The sequence below is a fragment of the Tachyglossus aculeatus genome, chromosome 14 (genome assembly GCF_015852505.1).
Source record: "Tachyglossus aculeatus isolate mTacAcu1 chromosome 14, mTacAcu1.pri, whole genome shotgun sequence".
NCBI classification, from domain to species: Eukaryota; Metazoa; Chordata; class Mammalia; order Monotremata; family Tachyglossidae; genus Tachyglossus; species Tachyglossus aculeatus.
Window position 1 is genome coordinate 38,544,678 of NC_052079.1, and position 20,529 is coordinate 38,565,206.

Consider the following 20,529-nt stretch of genomic DNA (forward strand, 5'->3'; position numbering starts at 1 on the left):
TTCCCTCCCTCCCCCCCCACAAAAAATTTCAGAGCTGAAGTAAAGTTCCACGTTCTGAAATTTGGAACAGTGGCCATCTTCTCTGAATTATCCTATTTCATAGCAAATGATTTAATAATATGAATGCATAACATTTATTCTGGCGCAGTTTCTTTAGGCTGCTGTCAAACTGAAAGAAATAAGGCATAGGAGGTTTTCACCGTTGCAGGAAATACAAGCTCAAGGGGCTAACGGGAGCCATTGACCCAACAAGTTTTGGGAGCGAGGAAGGCATTAGCTTCACCCTACAACTTTTGGAACTTCTCACCACATACTTCACAGTAAGATGGGGGCTGGCAAAGGCTGGAACTGAGACAAGCCTTCTGACTGCGGTACTCTCCCATTTTAAGATTTGGGCTGGGAATGGGTGTGCTGGTCCCTGGCCAGTCCTGGCCTCAGCGGGGAATAGGTGGTCCAGGCTTGGGCTAGAAATACCTGTTTCTGGCCCAGTCCAGCCTGAGCTTCAGTGGGGAAGCAACAAAGTTTCAAGATATTTACCTTGGAGATTAATAGTATTAATGCTGGAGATTAATAGTATTAATGTGCACTTAAAAACTGAACATTTTTTCAACTCGGGCATCTCTCTGAAACTGAATTCTTAAAAGCTCAGGTTTTACTATATTAGAGTGAAAGCTCCTTGAAGTCAAGAAATGTTTTTATTTTCTGTGCAGTGGCGAATTACCGCCATGCATATAGAGATGCTCATATCTAGTAATTTTTACAACTTGGAACCCTGAACGCCGATGATATTTTATGTCTGTCTTCATAAGTTAATGGATCAAGAGCTATAATATTATGGTAGACTACTTCAAACACTTTAGAGCAAACAGGTAAGAAAAAATATCAGATCCAGATGCAAAATGAATTACCGCCATGCATATAGAGATGCTCATATCTAGTAATTCTTACAACTTGGAACCCTGAACGCCGATGATGTTTTATGTCTGTCTTCATAAGTTATTGGATCAAGAGCTATAATATTATGGTAGACTACTTCAAACACTTTAGAGCAAACAGGTAAGAAAAAATATCAGATCCAGATGCCAAATGAATTACCGCCATGCATATAGAGATGCTCATATCTAGTAATTCTTACAACTTGGAACCCTGAATGCTGATGATGTTTTATGTCTGTCTTCATAAGTTAATGGATCAAAAGCTATAATATTATGGTAGACTACCTCACTTTAGAGCAAGCAGGGAAGAAAAAATATCAGATCCAGATGCAAAATGAATTACTTAAGCAGTGGTCTTTCCTTTGCTTCCATCATGCCTATAAAAACAGAAAAACTGTTCAGCAAAATAGAATGAATTTCCCTGTCTTGAAATTATTTTTACAGAACAAACTATAATAAATAGCATACCAGACTGTTTAAACTTTGGGATTTTGTCATTGACCATCAGGACTGATTGAATTCCTAGTAATTTTAAAACTTTAATTCTGACTGTAGTCATCTCCAGAAGGTTGGTTGGTGTTTCAACATTACCTTTTTCTGGTGACTGGCATTACTAAATGAATTATTGCTCCAGTGCACTGAATAATGCTGTAGTGCTAGCATGAAATTCCAGTTGGAGCAGCCACCGTGACTGCCAGGGAGGACTTTTGGGTGGAGAGATATGGCAGTGGGTCGAGTCTACCGTTTCCTCGGGACAGATTGCCTTGGGTCTGGCAATTCCCGAGTTGCCAGCAGTAGTTTCTGTGCCAGAGGTAGAAACTTTGAAAGGCCAAATGATCGAGGGCAGGAGATGGAAGTGACTCCTCACTTCCCTCAACTCCTCCACAAATCTCTCATGGAAGAGGTAGCCTAGAAGGTGGAAGGGGAGGGAGCCACAGCCCGCCTCAGCACTCTCGTATAATGTCTCTACTAGTATAACGTCGACCAAAAAAAATGAATCTTCTATTGTACAGTGTGGCTCTTCCATATAAAATCCTTCAGGTTTTTTGGGATATTGATATTGCCTTCAGCCTCTCTGACTTTGCATGTCCCTCTTCCATATAATAATAATAATAATGATAGTATTTATTAAGCGCTTACTATGTGCAAAGCACTGATCTAAGCGCTGGGGAGATTACAATCAGTCAATCGTATTTATTGAGCGCATACTGTGTGCAGAGCACTGTACTAAGCGCTTGGGAAGTACAAGTTGGCAACATATAGAGACAGTCCCTACCCAACAGTGGGCTCACAGTCTAAAAGATTACAAGGTGATCAGGTTGTCCCATGTGGGTCTCACAGTCTTCATCCCCTTTTACAGATGAGGTAACTGAGGCCCAGAGAAGTTAAGTGACTTGCCCAAAGTCACACAGCTGACAATTGGCGGAGCCGGGGTTTGAACCCATGACCTCTGACTCCCAAGCCCAGGCTCTTTCCACTGAGCCACGCTGCTTCTCATATGCCCTCTCTGTCAGCCTGTGATGTTTCGCTTCACATTGGGGGATGTTTGCTGCAGATTTTTACATAGTTTTCCTTTCTTTCGTTTTCAAATTCGTCTTTCTATCTCTACCTGTCACTTTTATATTTTCTTCTCTTTTGCATCATCTCTGCCCACTCTTTCTCTCCGAAAACCCCATAAAGGAAAATGGACTGAAGCTTATGGAAAGCAGTAAGTAAGGAGAGTTTTAAAGAGCGTTTTGGCTTGATGTAGAGGGAATTAGGGTAGCCATTGGAGGTTTTTGAGGATGGGAGAGATATATGCTTTGCACATAGTAAGCGCTTAACAAATACCGTCATTATTATTATTATAAGCTGAATAGTGTTTTAGGAAGGTGATCTGGGCTGCGGAATGTAGAAGAGATTAAACAGAGGGAGAGGGTGTTGGAGCACGGACACCAGGGAGGAGGCTGATGCATAATCTCATTGGGAGATGAAGAGAGCTAGTGACTGGGCAGAAAGAACAGATCCAAGAAGTTTTGGGTGGGGAAAAATTGGATTTATTAAAAAACTGAATATAAATCTTAAAATATAGTGAGGGGTCAACAAAGACCAAAATTTGCAGGTTTTGTGGCCTGGGAGGATAACTGTTTTGGACAGAGATGAGGATGTTAGGAGAGAAGATGACGAGTTTGGTTGTAGTCAAGGCCAGGGATGGTGTCTTTTATTGTATTTCCCCGAGTGTTGAGGACAGCGTTTTTCGCACACAGTAGATGCTTGATAAATACTGTTGAGTTATTGGAAAGTAAAGACCCATGCTTCTCTACGGTCCTGGTTGCTTCCAAGTACACCTGAGACATGTGGCTGTTCATGGGCCCAGGGTCTGTGGGTTGTCCGGGAGGCCGTTTATCTGTCCACACACTTTTCTCAGAGGTTTTTAAAGACCCACGTCTACACCCCCAACACACAAATGCACACACACCCCAGGGACAACTACTGCTGCTGGCAACATAAAGGTGGTGACCCCACTCTCTGATTGCTATTAATCTGGCACCTTTAGAAAAAACTCTCCTGGCCAAAGTTGGTTTAACCGGATCTGCTGGTAGTGTTGGGGCTTCCCACCTTTGATAAATGAATCTTTCCCTTTGAAGTTTAGAAAGCAAGTGGTTCAGGGGCCTAGGAGTGGTGTTGGTACAACGTCAGTTTACTGCAGCATGACTCCTGGCGATCACTTAATTTCTCTGTGCCTCCATTTCTCCATCTCTGAAATGGAGGTAAGGTACCTCCTCTTCCTATTTAACAGATTTTGAGGCCAATGTGGGACAGGGACTGTGTCCCACCTGATTACCCCTTATCTGTCCCAGGACTGAGCACAGGGCTTGGCAGATAGTAAGTGCCTAACAAATGTCCCATATGGGGCATGGACTGTGTCCAACTTGATTATTTTGACTCTATCCCAGCACTTAGCACAATACCTGGCACGTAGTAAGCACTTAATAAATACCATTAAAAAAAAACAAGGCAGGCCCAGGGCTAGGAGCTGGGTCTCCTGATTCCCTATTTTGTAATCTTTCTATTGGAAGTTAATCAGGGAAGGTTTCCCAGAAGAAATGTGATTTTTTTTCGATTCAGAGAGGCTTTAAAGGTGGGTAGAGTTATGGTCTGTCAGATGTGAGGTTGGGGAGAGATCCAGGCAAAGGGAGAGATGAGAACAAGGTACAGTAACTAGGTAAGCTTGTGGGGAACAAAGAATGTGAATTGGAGAGAGTACACATAGGGGATAGCAAGCTTATTTGAATACCCCCTAAAGCCAGTTGGCGGGAAATTCTGCATGACGCCAAAAGGAATGGGTTACCATCGGTGGTTTTTTGAGTTGCAGGGAGAAGTGTAGAGAAGGCAATGAGCCAGGTAGAGTGAAGTATTGATTGGTGAGGAGAAAGCCTGGAGACAGGAAAATGAGCAAGGAGGCTGTTGCTATAGTTAAGGCAAGACATAACAAGTGCTTGGATCAGCCAGGTAATTTTTTGAATGGAAAGAAAGGAGCAGACTCTGGAAATGTTGAGGAGGGTATTTGGCGACAGATTGGATGTCAGATTGAAAGAGAAGAAACTGAAATGGATGATACTAAGATTACAGGCCCAAGAGTTGTTGAAGAGGTGGAGGGGTTATTGACTGAGTGGGAAAGTTAGATGGAAGAGAGCATTTGGGAGAGAAGATGAGTTCAATTTTGAACATACTGAGTTTGAAGTGCCATTCATTCAGTCATATTTATTGAGCATTTACTGTGTTCAAAGCACTGTACTAAGCGCTTCGCAGAGTACAATTTAACAATAAGCAGACACATTCCCTGCTCACAATGAGCTTACAGTGCCAGTGGGATGCTCTTGTAGCAATGTCCTAGAGACACGAAGAGATGCAAAATCAAACAAGTTTATGGGGTCCCCATTAATTCAGAAAGGTCATAGAGCAAGAATAAGAAGATAAATGGGCAACATATTTGAGATTTTGGAGATTAGCGAGATATTATTAGATTACCAAGAGGAGACCAAAAAAAAGTAACTTTTGTATGTGGTGCCTTTCTCTACTTATCTTGTAAGTGTATATAATCATAACAGTTACAAGAGCCAGGATTAGAACCAGGTCCTTCTTACTCCAAGGCCTGTGCTCTGTCCACTTTGCCATGCTGCTTCCCCTACCTGCTCTAATCCCATCTCTGCCACTTGACTGCTGTGTGGCCTTGGTCAAGTCACTTCACTTCTCTGTGCCTCAGTTACCTCATCTGTAAAATGGGGATTGAGACTGTGAGCCCCAAGCGGGACAGGGACAGTGTCCAACCTGATTTGCTTGTATACACCCTAGCGCTTAGTAGAGTGCCTGGCACATAGTAAGCACTTAACAAATACCACAATTATTATAATTATTATTAAGTTAGTGATGAGCATACTTGGCCTGGCTTAACAGTGATGTTACTTAAAAAAAAAGGCAATTGGGAGCTGAGTATATGGGGCTCTTCTACAAGCGTAGATGGGTTAGGCCTGTTCAAATAAATAATTTGCCCTTTTTACCCTTTAATACTTTGTCGATTTATTTCTGGGGATTTTTGAGAAAGATTTTCTTAAAGACCTCACTAAAATTTCAAGTCTTTTTTTTTTAACTGATAGCCATCATTCATGAAAGCAAGCTAATTAGGAATCTTGTACTTCCCAAGCACTTAGAATAGTGCTCTGCACACAGTAAGCGCTCAATAAATACGATTGAATGAATGAATCTAAGCGGGGCATTATCCACATGGTTTCTTCTGATAGAAAGACTCATTTATAATCAAGAATTTATTAGACTCCTACTTTAATGAAATAGCTTCCTTTAGTACACGGGAAATGAGTAGTCTTACCAGAAAACAGGATATCCACTTTCCTGTGCAAGCATAAAACTTTAATGAGACCCTTCATACATTTAAAGAAGGATGTTCCAAATGTTCCATGAGTAATTATAGTGCAGAGTGGACTCCCCAGATTGAGTCACTGGCTTCATCCAGAGTTTCTGTAGATGATTTAGTTGTCGACTCAAAGATTTCAGATGAAACTACCTTGAAATTGGCATTTCTCCTGAATTATTGAAGAAACTACGTGGTGGTTTCAGGTAGTGAATAATGGAAGAGTTGTCATTTGAGGGAATTCCAGCTTACGCTTCTATTTGGAACCTGGCCATTTTAATGAGTTCATTTAGGCAGCTCATTGCTAAGTTTAAGGTGGTGAACGCCAAAGTCATTACCGGAGGGAATGTTTCTGATTTGGTTTTAGACCAAGCACTTAGAGACGAGGGTGATACTTCCCAGAACTAATGAAAGCCTGTGTGGCACTTTGGACCCACTTTCGTCTAGGAGAGCAGGAACATTTTGAAGAGTGTGTGTGTGTGTTTGTGTGTGCGTGCACGCACGTGGGATGTGGGGGGAGAAACCATTGTGCACCCTTGTCACCCCCACCCTCCCACCTCTGCCCCAGCTCCTGCATGGGGGATTTGTGGGAGGATGTTGGCTAGAGTGGGCAAAACTGTCCGGAGTCAGCCCAAAGCACGATTTTAAGGACAGACCTTGTGCTGTGTAAATAACCCCTCCACAACAAGATCCTCTATGACGTTTGTTGTCTCAGATGTGTCACCCACACTCCACTCTGGGCGCCCCCGACTACAGCCAATCTGTAAACTTCATTTGGGAATAATAATAATGTGCCCCATTTTGCAGTTGAGGGAACCGAGGCATGGAGAAATCAAGTGACTCTGCCAAGGTCACACAGCCGGCAAATGATGGAGCCAGGATTACAGCTCGGGTTATTTTGATCGCCAGGCTCATGCTCTATCCACTAGGCCATGCTGCTTCTCAATTTTAAGCTCTGACTGATTTTGTGAAATAAGGTCCCACTTCGGTAATATCTAGAAAGAGAAGCTAAAGGAGCTCTTTGCCTAGCCAGGCATTCAAAAGCAATAAAGGAGATGTGAAATCTGGCCAGAATCCAAAAGGGAACTCAGCTGGAGTCCTTTGAGGAATTATAAAACTCTGATTAAATATATCCACTAACAATAATATTTTAATTGGCAGTACAATAGAAAAGTTCAAAGAAAGGAAATTCAGGTGAAGCATTAACTTTGTAAGTGAAGATTTAAACCAGTAAATCCTAAAATACATCACCGATCCCCACTTCATCATCCCTATTTCCCCACCTACTGCCATTTCAACATTTCCACACCACTAAAGCACTTGGATACTCACTCGTTGCCAAAGCACTTTGATACTCACTCTTTGCCCTTGGCATTCAGGTACATGTCTTTAAATTTGTTGATTTCCCCCACCTGTAATGTATTTTTGTGTCTTTCACCCCATTAGATATGTAAGATCCTTGAGGATAGGAATAGAGTGTACTAATTCCGTTGAACTTTCCCAAGCATTTAGTACAGAGCTCTGCTCAGAGTAAATACTAACGATTGAGCAGTTGGTTGATTGAGGATAGAAGAGAAATATTTTGTGTCCACCCCACCTTCCCTAGAGAACTCTGGGGACGTGAGTCAGTCCCTTTGCTTCCTGGAAGTGTAGTTAGTACCTTCCCTTCTCTGCAGTTCTGACTTTCAAGGAGACTTTTGGATGTTTTGGAAGCTCACAGTTCTCTCCAAAAACAGAGAACTTTACAATGCAGTCTAACAAATTCTAAGAATGGGGACAGCCAGGCACTTCGTTTTAATATCTCTCTTTCCTCTCTTTCTACTTCTCCTCCCCAACCCGCCCTTCCCTTTCCCTTTCCCCTTCCCCATCCGTTCATAGCATTTGGAAAGTACTTGGTGACCTACAGTTGTGGGCATGGACTGTGTCTATCAACTCTGTTGGATTGTACTCAGGGGCTTAGAGCACTGCTTTGCACACAGTAAGTGCTCAATAAACACAATCAATTCATTGATTCATTCTGTTTTGGAGCAGAAATGAATAGTGAAGACCCACTTTGGGTCATCCTGCCAAAGAACTGGTCCGGCCTCTTTGAAATCCAGATGTTCCATGGCCATTAGTGGAGCTCCGTCCTTATGTCCATCTGCGGCTTGGAGCAAACCCAAATGAACTGGCCTTTAAACCCCTGGTACTGCAGGTCTGCCAATGTAGTGGAAAAACATTTCTGATACTGCTTATGCTTCTTTGGCTGGAGCTGGAGAAGTACAGTAGGCTGTGGTAGTGGGCTGCTAAATGGTGAAATGTCTCTACTGCACTTGGTTGAACATGTTCAGATGTTTGACAGGTGACTCTCTTGGGGTTTGTAGAAGTCAAACATAATGGGCTATTCTCATGTCAGCCTATAAATTTAAAATTAATTTGGGAGCTTGAAAATTGGTTGACAGATATTGCCCTTACTGTAGAAGGAAACTTAAACTGAAATCCTAATATCAAATTCCTCTTTTGGCTGCTCTTAGTAACATGAGTAATGCGGTCAAAATAGCTAATGTTAGTTTGTCATTCAGAAGAACACTCTTTGAATAGGAATCATATGGTTAAGTAGAAGTAACCTGAAAGGGGTTTTGTTGTCAAATTAGTAAGGTTGAAGAGTTAACTATGCATATACATACGTTCCCTTGTTCCTGTGGTTAGGGAATAATGTATAAATTGAAACAGTCAATCACTAAGTCATATTTGAGCGTTTATTATGTGCTGAGTACTGTACTCAGTGCTTGGCAGAGTACAGTATAACAGAGTTGGTAGACACGCTTCCTGCCCATAATGAGCTTGTAGTCTACTTCAGTGACTGAGGGTGAGAGGAAAACAGAACTTTCTTCTCTCCTTGGGGATTGGTATACTACTAGTTTGTCAAGAATGACGGTATAATTCTGCAGTTGCTTTTTTCCAGTTAACATCCTGTTCAGAAATTGCATTTTTTGCTTGTAACATTTTTCTTCAATCTGCAGTACTGTCTGCTGCCTTTATTAAATATTATATAAACTTTTTCCAAGTTGCTTTGTACAGCAGGCACAGAGAAGTTAAGTGACTTGCCCAAGGTCACCCAGCAGACAAGTGGCAGAGCCGGGATTAGACTCCAGATCCTCAGATTCACAGGCCTGTGCTCTTCTCATTAGGCCAAATTGCGTCTTTAGAAAATCTGTAGAAAATATTAGAGAAGCTCATCAGGTTTCTGCTCTCTTTCAGAATTCCCCACTTTATCAGTACTTGCAGGATTTGGGTCACTCTGACTTTGAAATATGCTCTTCTGTGTCACGGAAAGCAGAACGATGCTCATCAGAAGAAGAGCAACAAGAGCAGGATACCCAGAAGTCATCAAACGTGAGTCTTTTTTGTCATCGTCTCTGTCTTCATACCATTATTGAGAGCCTACTTGGTACCAAGAACTCGGAGTAGGTACAAAGGGAATTTTACAGAAGAAGAAAAAACTATATCTTGTCTTTGGGCTTATAGCTTCATGAGAGCAAGAAGCAAGCATAAAAACATAGGCATAAATAAGAAAGCATACAAAGAAGGCTATAGAATTCAAATAAAATCACTTGTGACTTAATGGTGTGACCAGAACAGCCGTGGGGTTAATCTGGAAGTGCTTCATTCAGGAGGTGAGATTTTGTTAGGGACCAGAAAAAATGTAAAATTCTTCCCAAATTGTGTGTTCTCATACTAAACATCTTACACTGTTTAGAAGGTTGTTAAAGTGAAGTAGTTGTTTGCAGGGCAGCTAAGCCTTACCTGTGGCAAGAGGTCAGTTCTCTTGTCGTGTGAGGATTGCATTCTTGAAGAACATATATTGTAGTATTCACCTCCTGTCCAGTGCCCATGTGCTGTGTGTGCCATAAAGGTGCCTTCTAACACCATATTAAATTAAATCGAGACAGTAGTGCATTGTTGGAAGAACATTCCCAGCACCACGTTGGTTTATCTTTTCCTCTTGATCCTTCTTACTCACCGTTCCCCTCCTGAAACAAAAGACTCAAGACTAGTATCTCTTCCACTTCTCTGTATTTCCTTGTCTTCCCTCCAGTTTCCACCTTTACTTCTCTTTCTTCTCCTCCTCCTCTCCTCTTTCTCCCTGAATACTTCTTAGCCATTCTCCCCACAGTTTCCGCATTTTTACCCAGCATTCCCACAACATTATCTTACACTTCCAGCACAATCCCAGTGCTACTGTGGAAAGTAGAGACTTGCTTTCCCCCAACTCCAACAATCATTTCTTCAAACACAAGGAGTGGAGAGAGGTGGGGAGATGGGAGGGGATGGGGGTGGAGAGAGAGTGGGAGAAAAAGAGAAAGATATGAATGAGTGAACATGGCGGTGTGGGGGCGTGGGGAGAGCGAATACAAACAAACACAAATTATTACTACATTTAGATCCCTTTGGCGGACACGAGTCAGGCTTGCAGGGCCATTCTCCACGGACTCCAAACAGAAAACCTTTCACTAGTTCTCAGCTCCAGTGCTTTTCATCCTATTGACCCAAAGCCAATTCCCTCCCAGAATATTCCAAGTGACCCTAAATGATTGGTGGGGGACAGGGAGATCAGGAAGGGAAGGTCTGGTCTAAACCAAATTGTGATGTGGCTAACAACTGTGCAGTTAAGTCGTAGCAAATATTGTTCTTTTTATCCATTCTGTTATGGAGGTTCATAAACCACCTCAGTAGTACCCACAAAAAGAAGTTGTAAACCACTGCCCTACATTGGTAGCTCCTTGAGGGCCAGGGACTGTGTCCAAATCCCACCTGTTTGTTCTTTACCTGTGCTTAGCACAGTGCTCTGCACACAGTAAGCAATCACTAAGCACTTTTGCTTTTAGTACTAGGCAGAAAATATCCCAAGTAGGAACATAGTTGCTCTGTCTACTAGCTGTCTCATGATAAAGCAACCCCTGAAATCAGTGCTCCATTTTAGGAGATTATTGTTGTTGATATTGGTAATAATTATAACTATTCATTGATCACCAACAAAGTTCTAGGTATGACATGTCCTCATCTATACATTCCTTTTCCGAAGCATGCATAAGACAAAATGTTGAATTTTGTGAGGGGATGTTAGTATCATTTAAAAATGAAGTGTCTTTCCTTACAGCAAAGCATCCTCTTAAAAGTGGCTGAAATTGCCAAAAACTGGATCTCCCTACCACCATTCAATAAGAAAGATGATTTACTTCACAAGCTGGTAAGTTTTTTTGTTCATATCCTCTATTTTTTAACACATGCTCACCTATCTGCCTTTTCCAAGACTTTCATCTCATCAGAAAAAGAAGTTCTTGGTCGTCTTTTTAATTCCTTGTAATTCAAGATAATTGATCAACAGTTGATAGTTTGACATCCTACTGAGAAACTGTAGTGAACTCTGCAACTAAGTTAATTACACGTAATTGATCACCTGATCACCTTGTAATCTCCCCGGTGCTTAGAACAGTGCTTTGCGCATAGTAAGCGCTTAATAAATGCCATTTTAAAAAAAATTGCACACACAACTGAGACATTACAATCCTTAAATCCAGTTTTTCAATTCTGAAAGTTAAAATAATTTTTTTTCAGATTTTCAACTTGAAGATACCGGAGATTAAAATAATATTGTCATCTCCACACAGAACCTACTCTCTAAGACTCCCACTAACACCTGAGTCCCAAATTGTTCATAGGGCTATTGTAAAGAATCAGAATTTGTTTTAAGGACAGGTAGAATTCATCGTTTTAATTAACTCTTTGATGCTTATTTAACATTCTTGAAAACTGATTAAACAGTCCAAGGGGTTACTAAAGAGTTTTATCAAATGATTTCCTCAGCAGACAAGTCCCAGGAATGGCTGTGGTGGCAGGAGTAGCCCCAAATGCTATCTCTGGCCATGGGCCACCAGAATACTGGGACATGGCCAAGGCAGGAATGCTAGTGGAAAAAATAGGATGGCAATGGGAGCAGCTGAGCAGACTGGACTTTAGATATCGGAGAGATCTAAGTCTTCAACAAGATTTAAACTGGCGAATGAGGGCATGGGTATTTCTCCTCCCGGGATCTAGTAGTACTTATTAAGCATAGCTCTCCATCCTCTTTTCCTCTTCCCCTCACCGCACTCTCCACTTTTCTCCCCTCCCATCCTTTAGTCCCTCTCTTCCTTCTATTACCTCCCACATTGTTACCCAGCTTTTCCTCCTCGCTCCTCCTTGGAAACAAGCAGGGGAACATAGATAAAATGCTGTAATGTAACCACAAAACCAAGTGAAAAATAAATTATTCTATTCAGTCGTATTTACTGAGCGCTTACTGTCGCCGAGCTCTGTATTAAGTGCTTGGAAAGTACAGTTCGGCAACATTAGAGAGACAGTCCCTACACAACAACGGGCTCACAGTTTAGAAGAATAAGTAATCCTAGAATAAATAAATCTAGAATAAATGAAATCCCTCCTCCGCCCAAGTTGCCCCATGCTAAAAATGAAATCGGTTTCGGTGGATAATAGGTCACTTTAACAAAGTTTGTTTTTGTTCTTTGCATTTTTTTATTTTGATCATCGCTTCGAGTCATTTGCTTCCAGAGTTAATGTAGAATTTGAGAGATTTTATTCCTTACTAGAATATGAGTTTTCTTATAGACACGTTAAGAATGCAAAATACAATATTACTGAAACAGGCCAATACTCTATTCACTTAGTACCATCCTGCAACAGGAAGTTTTGCTTCAGGAGGATGTGGAGCTGGTACAACTGTGTGAATGCTCTATTTATATTCTGCTTCTTGATTCCGTCCATATCAAGGATGTTGGATTCCGACTTGATTCACTTCGTACCATCCTGCAACAGGAAGTTTTGCTACAGGAGGATGTGGAGCTGATAGAACTACTTGACCCCAGTATCCTGACTGCAGGGCAGCCTCGGGAAGCTGAAAATGGACACCTTCCAACATTACTTTCCCTAGCAACTCCTAGTATTTGGTAATAATAATAACAGCGGTATTAAGAGCTTACTGTCTGCCGAGCACTGATCTAAGCACTGGGGTAGATACCAGATAATCTGGTTGGATATAGTCCCTGTCATCATCATCATCATCATCAATCGTATTTATTGAGCGCTTACTGTGAGCAGAGCACTGTACTAAGCGCTTGGGAAGTACATGAAGCTCACAGCCTAAGTAGGAGGGAGTAGGATTTAATCCCTATTTTATAGATGAGGGAACTGAGGCACAGAGAAGTCGAGTGACTTGCCCAAGGTCACACAGCAGACATGTGGGGGAGCTGGGATTAGAACCCAAGTCCTCTGACTTCCTGGCTTGTGCTCATTCTATCAGGCCACACTAGTAATGTACAGAAAGCACCTTCCTTTGACTATATGGGTATAGTAATAACAAGAAAACTACCACTCTACTCTTCTTTGTAGTAATAATAATAACAATGACATTTATTAAGCGCTTACTATGTGCAAAGCACTGTTCTAAGCGCTGGGGAGGTTACAAGGTGATCAGGTCGTCCCCCGGGGGGCTCACAGTTCTAATCCCCATTTTACAGATGAGGTAACTGAGGCCCGGAGAAGTGAAATCAATCAGTCAATCAATCAATCGTATTTATTGAGCGCTTACTGTGTGCAGAGCACTGTACTAAGCGCTTGGGAAGTACAAGTTGGCAACACATAGAGACGGTCCCTACCCAACAGTGGGCTCACAGGCTAGAAGGGGGAGACAGAGAACAAAACAAAACTTATTAACAAAATAAAATAAATAGAATAAATATGTACAAATAAAATGAATAAATAGCCCAAGGCCCCACAGCAGACAGGTGGCAGAGTCGAGATTAGAACCCATGACCTTCCGGCTTCCAGGCCTGTGCTGGTACAAAGTGCTGGGCCGAGAGGAGCTCCCAGAGCCTTTTAAAAGCAAGAGGAAGCTGCTTAGCTTGGATCCAAGAGCGATGTTGCCTCAAAAATGACTGTCTTCTGTAGCTCACTGATTAATTTTAAAATAACGAAGAGTCACGGATACCTTTGGAAAGCAAATAGGAAGTGAAAACATACATACATACCCTTAAAAAATTATGTATAAAGAGCGGAAATATCTTTATCACCACCAGGCTCTGATTTGGTTCGGTGATGAACGGTCTAGACTGTGAGCCCGCTGTTGGGTAGGGACCGTCTCTATATGTTGCCAATTTGTACTTCCCAAGCACTTAGTCCAGTGCTCTGCACCCAGTAAGCGCTCAATAAATATGAATGAATGAATGATGATTGTAAGCTTGTTATGGGCAGGGAATGTGTCTGCGAATTCTGTTTCAGTCTCCCAATCACTTAGTACAATGTTCTGCACATAGTAAGCACTCACTAAATACCATTGATTGATTGATTGCTTTGAGAGCAACCATTGCAGGAGTGATAAGAGCAGGAGCAAGAGGTGGAGGAGAAGAAAATGCTGGAAAGGGTGGGGCCTGAAAACCTTGAGTTCCACCCAAGGCGATAAGAATCCCAGTGCTAAGAGAGATTGCTGCAGGAGCTTATTTACAAATTCAGTTAAAAATAAAAGATGATATTTGCTCGCACTTCAGAATCCCCATTTTCTTGTTATTTAATCAATTGGGAGAAGCTGCAGAGCAGATTTTCATTCATTCATTCATTCAATCGTATTTATTGAGCGCTTACTGTGTGCAGAGCACTGTACTAAGCGCTCGGGAAGTACAAGTTGGATTATGGGATACCTTTGAGTTAATGTAGCAGAATAAAGAGGTGCAGGAGGCAGTCACTCTGACAGGGACAGTAACAGGACGAGGGACTAGGAGAGAAGAAGGTATTTACATTCCCATGCCCCTGCCCCTATGACATGAATAAAGCCAATATTCAGAATATATCTGTTACTCTCAACTATTTTATGAGTGATATTTGAACACCGAGAACAAAGCATAACATTTTGAAATGCATCACCATGTTCAAATTATCTCTGATGGGTCATGGTTATCTTTTTTGGAAGACCAAAGTAAAGACTAAACTCCTAAGGGGTATATGAACGCTTTCATTCATTCAATCGTATTTATTGAGCGCTTACTGTGTGCAGAGCATTGTATTAAGCGCTTGGGAAGTACAATTTGGCAACAATCTCCCATTCCTTAATTTATTTATATAAAATGCCTCTCTCTCCTTCAAGACTGTAAGCTCATAATGGGCAAGAAACGTGTCTGCCAACTCCATCATAATGTTTTTATTCATTCATTCAATTGTATTTACTGAGCGCTTACTAAGTACATGTCAAATTATCTTTAGCCAAAGATAGGACTTAGAAACTTATGTGTGATGTTTGTAGTTTTTTCTCCTGCTACTAGTCTAACCATAATGGAGAAAGAAATGAAGGAAAGAGGTTGATTATGGAATGGTGTGGGAGAACCTTGGCAGATATTGTATATCGGAGAAGAATTTTCATCTTTCTTTTGGCATTAAGTATCTGTCTCTGCCCCTTTCTTGAAGTTTTCATTGGTTTTTGTAAAGTTTTCTATTCAAAATTAGTTTTACTTATTGATTTCCTTATTTTCCTGTAGTTGGATTTTATAATTAATTATATAAGGAATCGATCTGACTTTCTTTTTCCACACCATATTCCTCTGGTCAGAACAGTAATACCAATAAACCTATGATTGATGGGTTATGAAATAGATTAGACGGAGTCCTGAAGGATTGAATCTGAACACTTTGTTCCTTTGCATTTCAAGATTATGTCAAGGCCAATGTTTTTGTTCTCCAGTTAGAAAACTTTTTTTCTGAGGAAAAGCTTTCTAAGAAAAAGCAGTAATGCTTATACAAAAACTGTTCTTTAGGGAACATCTGAAATCTAAATTTAGGAAAAGGAGCTTACATTCTCCCAGAAACCACATCTTTGACTTTTAAAATCTGGACTTGGATTCACTCATTCATTCAGTCATATTTATTGAGTGCTTTCTGTGTGCAATGCACTGTACTTAGCCCTTGGGAGAGTACAATATAATAATAAACAGACACATTCCTTGTCCACAAGAATGCTCTATAGACTGTTTGTCAAGATGGAATCAAGATATTTTTAAAAAATGCACTCAGAAGAGGCTTTTACCTACAGTTCTCAGGCGGAACTTGAATATTGATATTACAGTATCCACCCAATTCCGTTTAAAGTGGATATTTAAAATGCATCCCGTGTGATGAGAGGAACTATTTGAATCAGCACCTTTGATTTTGTGCTAAAAGAGACAATTAGTGCACTAGCTATTTTATAGGTGATTTAATCGTTCTAATTAGTAAAAATTAATTTTTGTGTATATTCCAAAATTAACTGAAATTGTTATTCAGTGCTTTACCGTGCTTGTTGTGTACATTAGAAGTCACTTGACTAGATTTTCTCTTTTCCTAGGGATGTCTCACTGCTGCTTGCCTTTGTTAGCAGTTCCATCATGTTTCCTTCTTGGTGGAGCGTATCTTCCTGGTTGATGTGGGGACTGGTCCTGATTGTTTACATGGTCATTCGAGCTCTGAGCTTTTGGAGGACAGCCAAATTGCAAATAACACTGAGAAAACACAATGTCCAGCTGGAAGAAGCAGCAGTAAATAGCCGAGCTTTCACCAATCTTGTGAGAAAAGCTTTGAGACTCATTCAAGAGACTGAAGTTATTTCCAGAGGATTTACCCTGTGAGTTCATTTTATAGTTTATTTTATAAGTGGCTTTATAAGTTATAAATGGGAACCACACACACAGCATATGTTATGAAAACCTCTTTATTCTGCTACATTAAATCGAAGGTATCTCATAATCCAACTTCTCCCAGTTGATAAAATAACAAGAAAATGGGGATTCTGAATTGAGAGCAAATGTCATCATCTGCTATTTTTAACCGAATTTGTAAATAAGTAGTTGAATTCAAAATGACTGGTACTCTAATATGTTGTTCGGGTCATAGTTTGAAATTTCTTCCCTCTTACTGGTGGAACGCTCCATACCAGATCCCAGTATTCCCGAGACAATATTTGTCATTTTTTTTTAGTTTGGCTTTTTAAAAGAGAACAATTTTTTCTTTTACCACAACTTCCCAACACATGATTTTTGCTCATTCAGATAGTGGACCGTAGAGAAATGGAAACATTTAAAGGCACTTGGACTTCTGGGAAAAGGATTGCCATCAGTCTAAGACCATAAGAAATGTCATCTTGAGTCAGATCAGTTTGTTTATCCCTAGCAGTATTTTGTCTCTGACAGGGCCATTAGGAGGTTTGGCGGTACTGTGTGATTGTTGCCCTCCTTGACATTCCTACTTTTCCTACTACTAAGGCTTTCTGAATTTATCCAAAGTCCATTTGAATCTGTTGGTATTATCTGCCTGAACAACGTTCTGTGGTAATGAATTCTGCCTGCTGACTATATGAGGATATGGTTCGTTTTCTTCCTTTTGGGCCTAGCACCATCCTCCTTCAAAAGGGTATCCTCCTTGTGTGGTGTTTTGGGTTTTGGTGAGGAACAAGTCTCTTTTTGCCCTGTCCAGTAGGCTTTAACTATGTTCTCCCACAACCTGCACCTTTCCAGGTTGAAGAGTTCTCTTTCAGCCTGGCTTTCTATGGAAGCTTCTCCATAATCCTGATTATCTTGGTGACTGGCCCTTTTCAGGAGTTTTTCCAGCACTCTCATACCCTTCCTAAGATATAGAGGCAAAACTGCACCCCAGGATTCCAGGGGTTGGTTTACTGTATTTTAATGTGTAGTGGTAAAATTCTGGCTTTTGGGTTTTTTGTTTTGTTTTTTCTGTCTCCTTTCTGACGCCCAAAATTTAGTAGGATTTTTAAGATGCTTCTTCCCTTTGGACCAGTGGTTTAAAATAACAAACACTCAGCCAATCAGTCATATTTATGAAGTACTTCTGTGTGTAGACTACTGTATTATGCTTGAAAAAGTGCATTAGATGGAGACATGATCTGTACCCATGGGGAACTTACCATTTAGCAGGCAGCCGACAACAAACTCCAAGATCTCTTTCCTGGGTCCTGACTGATGATGCCCCTGATCACATAGTTGGTGTTGGAATTATTTTTCCCTAATTGCATTATCACTCCATGTATGGTATCTTAGTGGAAAGGTACCAGCTTTTCATTTTGAGAGTGGGAGTGAAAAGAGGGCAGAGGTTTTATAGGGGCTGAGGACTCAGAGGGGGATGAGTTTCAAAAACCCAAAGGCTGAAAAGCCAACATTTTGGGCCTGTTTCAGCCCTAATGGGAAACTCTCAGCTGTCGGCACATACTTGGAGTGAGTGAATATGAGACTTCAGGTCAAACAGCTGTGTAGTCAGCCCTTCTTATGGAGAGGCACCTCCTACTTCTGAGCATCTTTTGTGTGCAGAGAACAGTACTAAGTACTTGAAAGGGTACACCAGAAACCAAAGATCTGGTGGAAGAACAAAGATATAAAGTGTAGTAGCATGAGTATGAATGGATGAAATTGCCGAATAAATATGTGTCTACAACTGATTGCATCCTGTCGTCGAATGTTTCCAAACCTAGGGCCTAGGACAGTGCTTAACACATAGTGCTTAACAAATGCCATTTAAAAACCCTTTGTGAATCTTTGAATACTCTTGGTCTATCCATTTTGCTGTACTATTAAGTTCCATACAATTTTCACCCTCTCTACAAAGAATTTGTTTCAAATCAACCTCTTTTCACCTTCAGTGGATGCTCTCTCCTCTTGATGGAGTGCAGTGTAGGGGAAAACAATTGCATGTTTGCTTTGCCCATGACCTCGATCATTTCATAATCTTCGATTCTGTATCATCTTAACCTTTGCCTTTCCAGACTGCAGAACCCTACTCTTTCTCAGTCTGTCCTTGTTCAGAAGCCGCTCCATTCCCCGGATCATTTGGGTTGCTCTTCTCTGCCTTCTCCAGCTCTGTTGCATCATTCCTAAAATGTGGTGATCAAATCTGCACAAAGGCTTCCGTTTATTGGTTGCTTACCAGAGAACGCCAATGTTTTAGTTGTGAGTTTAGGACAAATCTGTGACCGTACTGCGGCTGACGCAATTCCCCACCAACTCTTATCACTTACCAGGGGTTGTTAGACTGGTTGATCCTTAAAGTGAGTAGCTGTTTAACTTATACTGGAAACATAGGACCTGAAATTGTGGTTATTAAAAATATTTCTTCTGAAGCTGGTTTAATGAGAAAAAAAAACCATGATGGGTAATATTTGGGAACAGGTTTCAAGGCCTTTCAACCACCCTGGCTTTGCCACTATCCATAATTTTTAGTGAATTGCTTAACCCATCGGTCTTCAGTTCCTCTCTCTTAAAATGGTCATTCTATTAATTTCCTTAGGGAGCCCCATTGGGACTTTTGATGGAGAGGTCAACATAAACCCGAGTGTAAGTCATGATATAAAATTGAATTAGGGATGTATCACTAATATGCCGTAGGACTCTAGCCATTAGGCTCTGGGAACATTTAATCATAGTTAAATTCAGCTGTGAGACTTGATTTAAGGGTTTTTTAGTTGGTCATATACATGGTCCTTTCCCTTTTCCCTCATTTTCCTCTTCCTCCCAGGGCTTTCAATTTGGGGACCGAGGGGTGGGAAGAGGGAAGTGCAAATCTGTTCAGTATGTTTGGAATCAAGAGTTCCACTGGCAAGTCCCTAACAATATATGTGGGAGGTGAAGTTGTGGATTAATTGGAAAATGCGTATATACCTTAACAATAATCGGGAGAATGCACAACCCTTTGGTTCTTAAAACCTAAAATTTGTAGAGTTATGCTCAGTGGATCTACAGTGGTATAGAATAGACGAAAGGGAGCTTCTCAGTATGGTGGGGTTTTAAATTTTCTGGTATCTCATACATGGACTCAGATATGCCAGTGAACTGAAGGGTTAGCATAGGAAAGGTTTTGTTATCACGTCTTTACAAATCAGATACAGTTCTTTGTTTTCTTTTAAAATAAGTATTGGTAAAGAATGTTTGGATTTGTAAAAATCTTTAGAACATCTGTACAGTTGTATTACATTTTACTTTTCAAGTTTGCTTGACAGGGTCAGTGCTGCTTGCCCATTTAATAAAGCCGGACAGCACCCTAGTCAGCATCTCATCGGCCTCCGGAAAGCCGTTTACAGATCCGTCAGAGCCAACTTCCGAGCCGCAAGATTAGCCACTTTGTACATGCTGAAAAAATATCCTTTTCGGGAAGGTCGAGTAATGGAAATGAGCCCTACAGAGAAGCATATCTAAGGACTGTAAAACAGATTTTCTTAATTGCAGTTTGGCTGTAATAGTCACAACCATTTTAGAGTACCTGGGGGGAATTTTTACACTGTTTTATGTTTTTAACTACATTTTGGCCAATGCTTACTTGCAATTTTAATTTTTCTGTTTGAGCCAAGTTTGGGTAGATTTATGGTCCACAATTGGCAAAATTCAAAATGCGAATGAGCCGAACCTTTGCTGTGCATTTACAAGGCCTTCATTTATGCTCTTTTATTTTCCCTCCTTTTCTAATAACTTTGCTCTTCTCGTCTCTCAAGTACCATTATCACCATAAATCACTTGAACTCTGATTTTGCAAAATTATGCAAATTTTTCATGGTGTCACATATTTCGACATAATTCTTGTAACCATCTCAGAATACAAGATAGCATGTAGAGGTTTAACTCTCCCTCT

At 40.9% G+C, this 20,529-nt stretch overlaps 1 protein-coding gene across 8 annotated transcripts in view; it reads left to right on the forward strand.

Moving 5' to 3' along the window:
• Nucleotides 1–20,529, forward strand: part of VEZT (vezatin, adherens junctions transmembrane protein) — a 49,809-nt gene that overhangs the window by 14,015 nt on the left and 15,265 nt on the right. For 3 of the 8 annotated variants that reach the window (XM_038756506.1, XM_038756507.1, XM_038756512.1), the window contains exons 2-6: nt 9,085–9,219; nt 10,970–11,074; nt 12,655–12,830; nt 16,250–16,525; nt 19,892–20,041. In XM_038756506.1, the coding sequence (XP_038612434.1) occupies nt 9,085–9,219; nt 10,970–11,074; nt 12,655–12,830; nt 16,250–16,525; nt 19,892–20,041 (842 nt within the window). The remainder of the gene's footprint in view (nt 1–9,084; nt 9,220–10,969; nt 11,075–12,654; nt 12,831–16,249; nt 16,526–19,891; nt 20,042–20,529) is intronic. The other 5 variants (XM_038756509.1, XM_038756510.1, XM_038756511.1 and 2 more) reach the window with 3 other exon arrangements.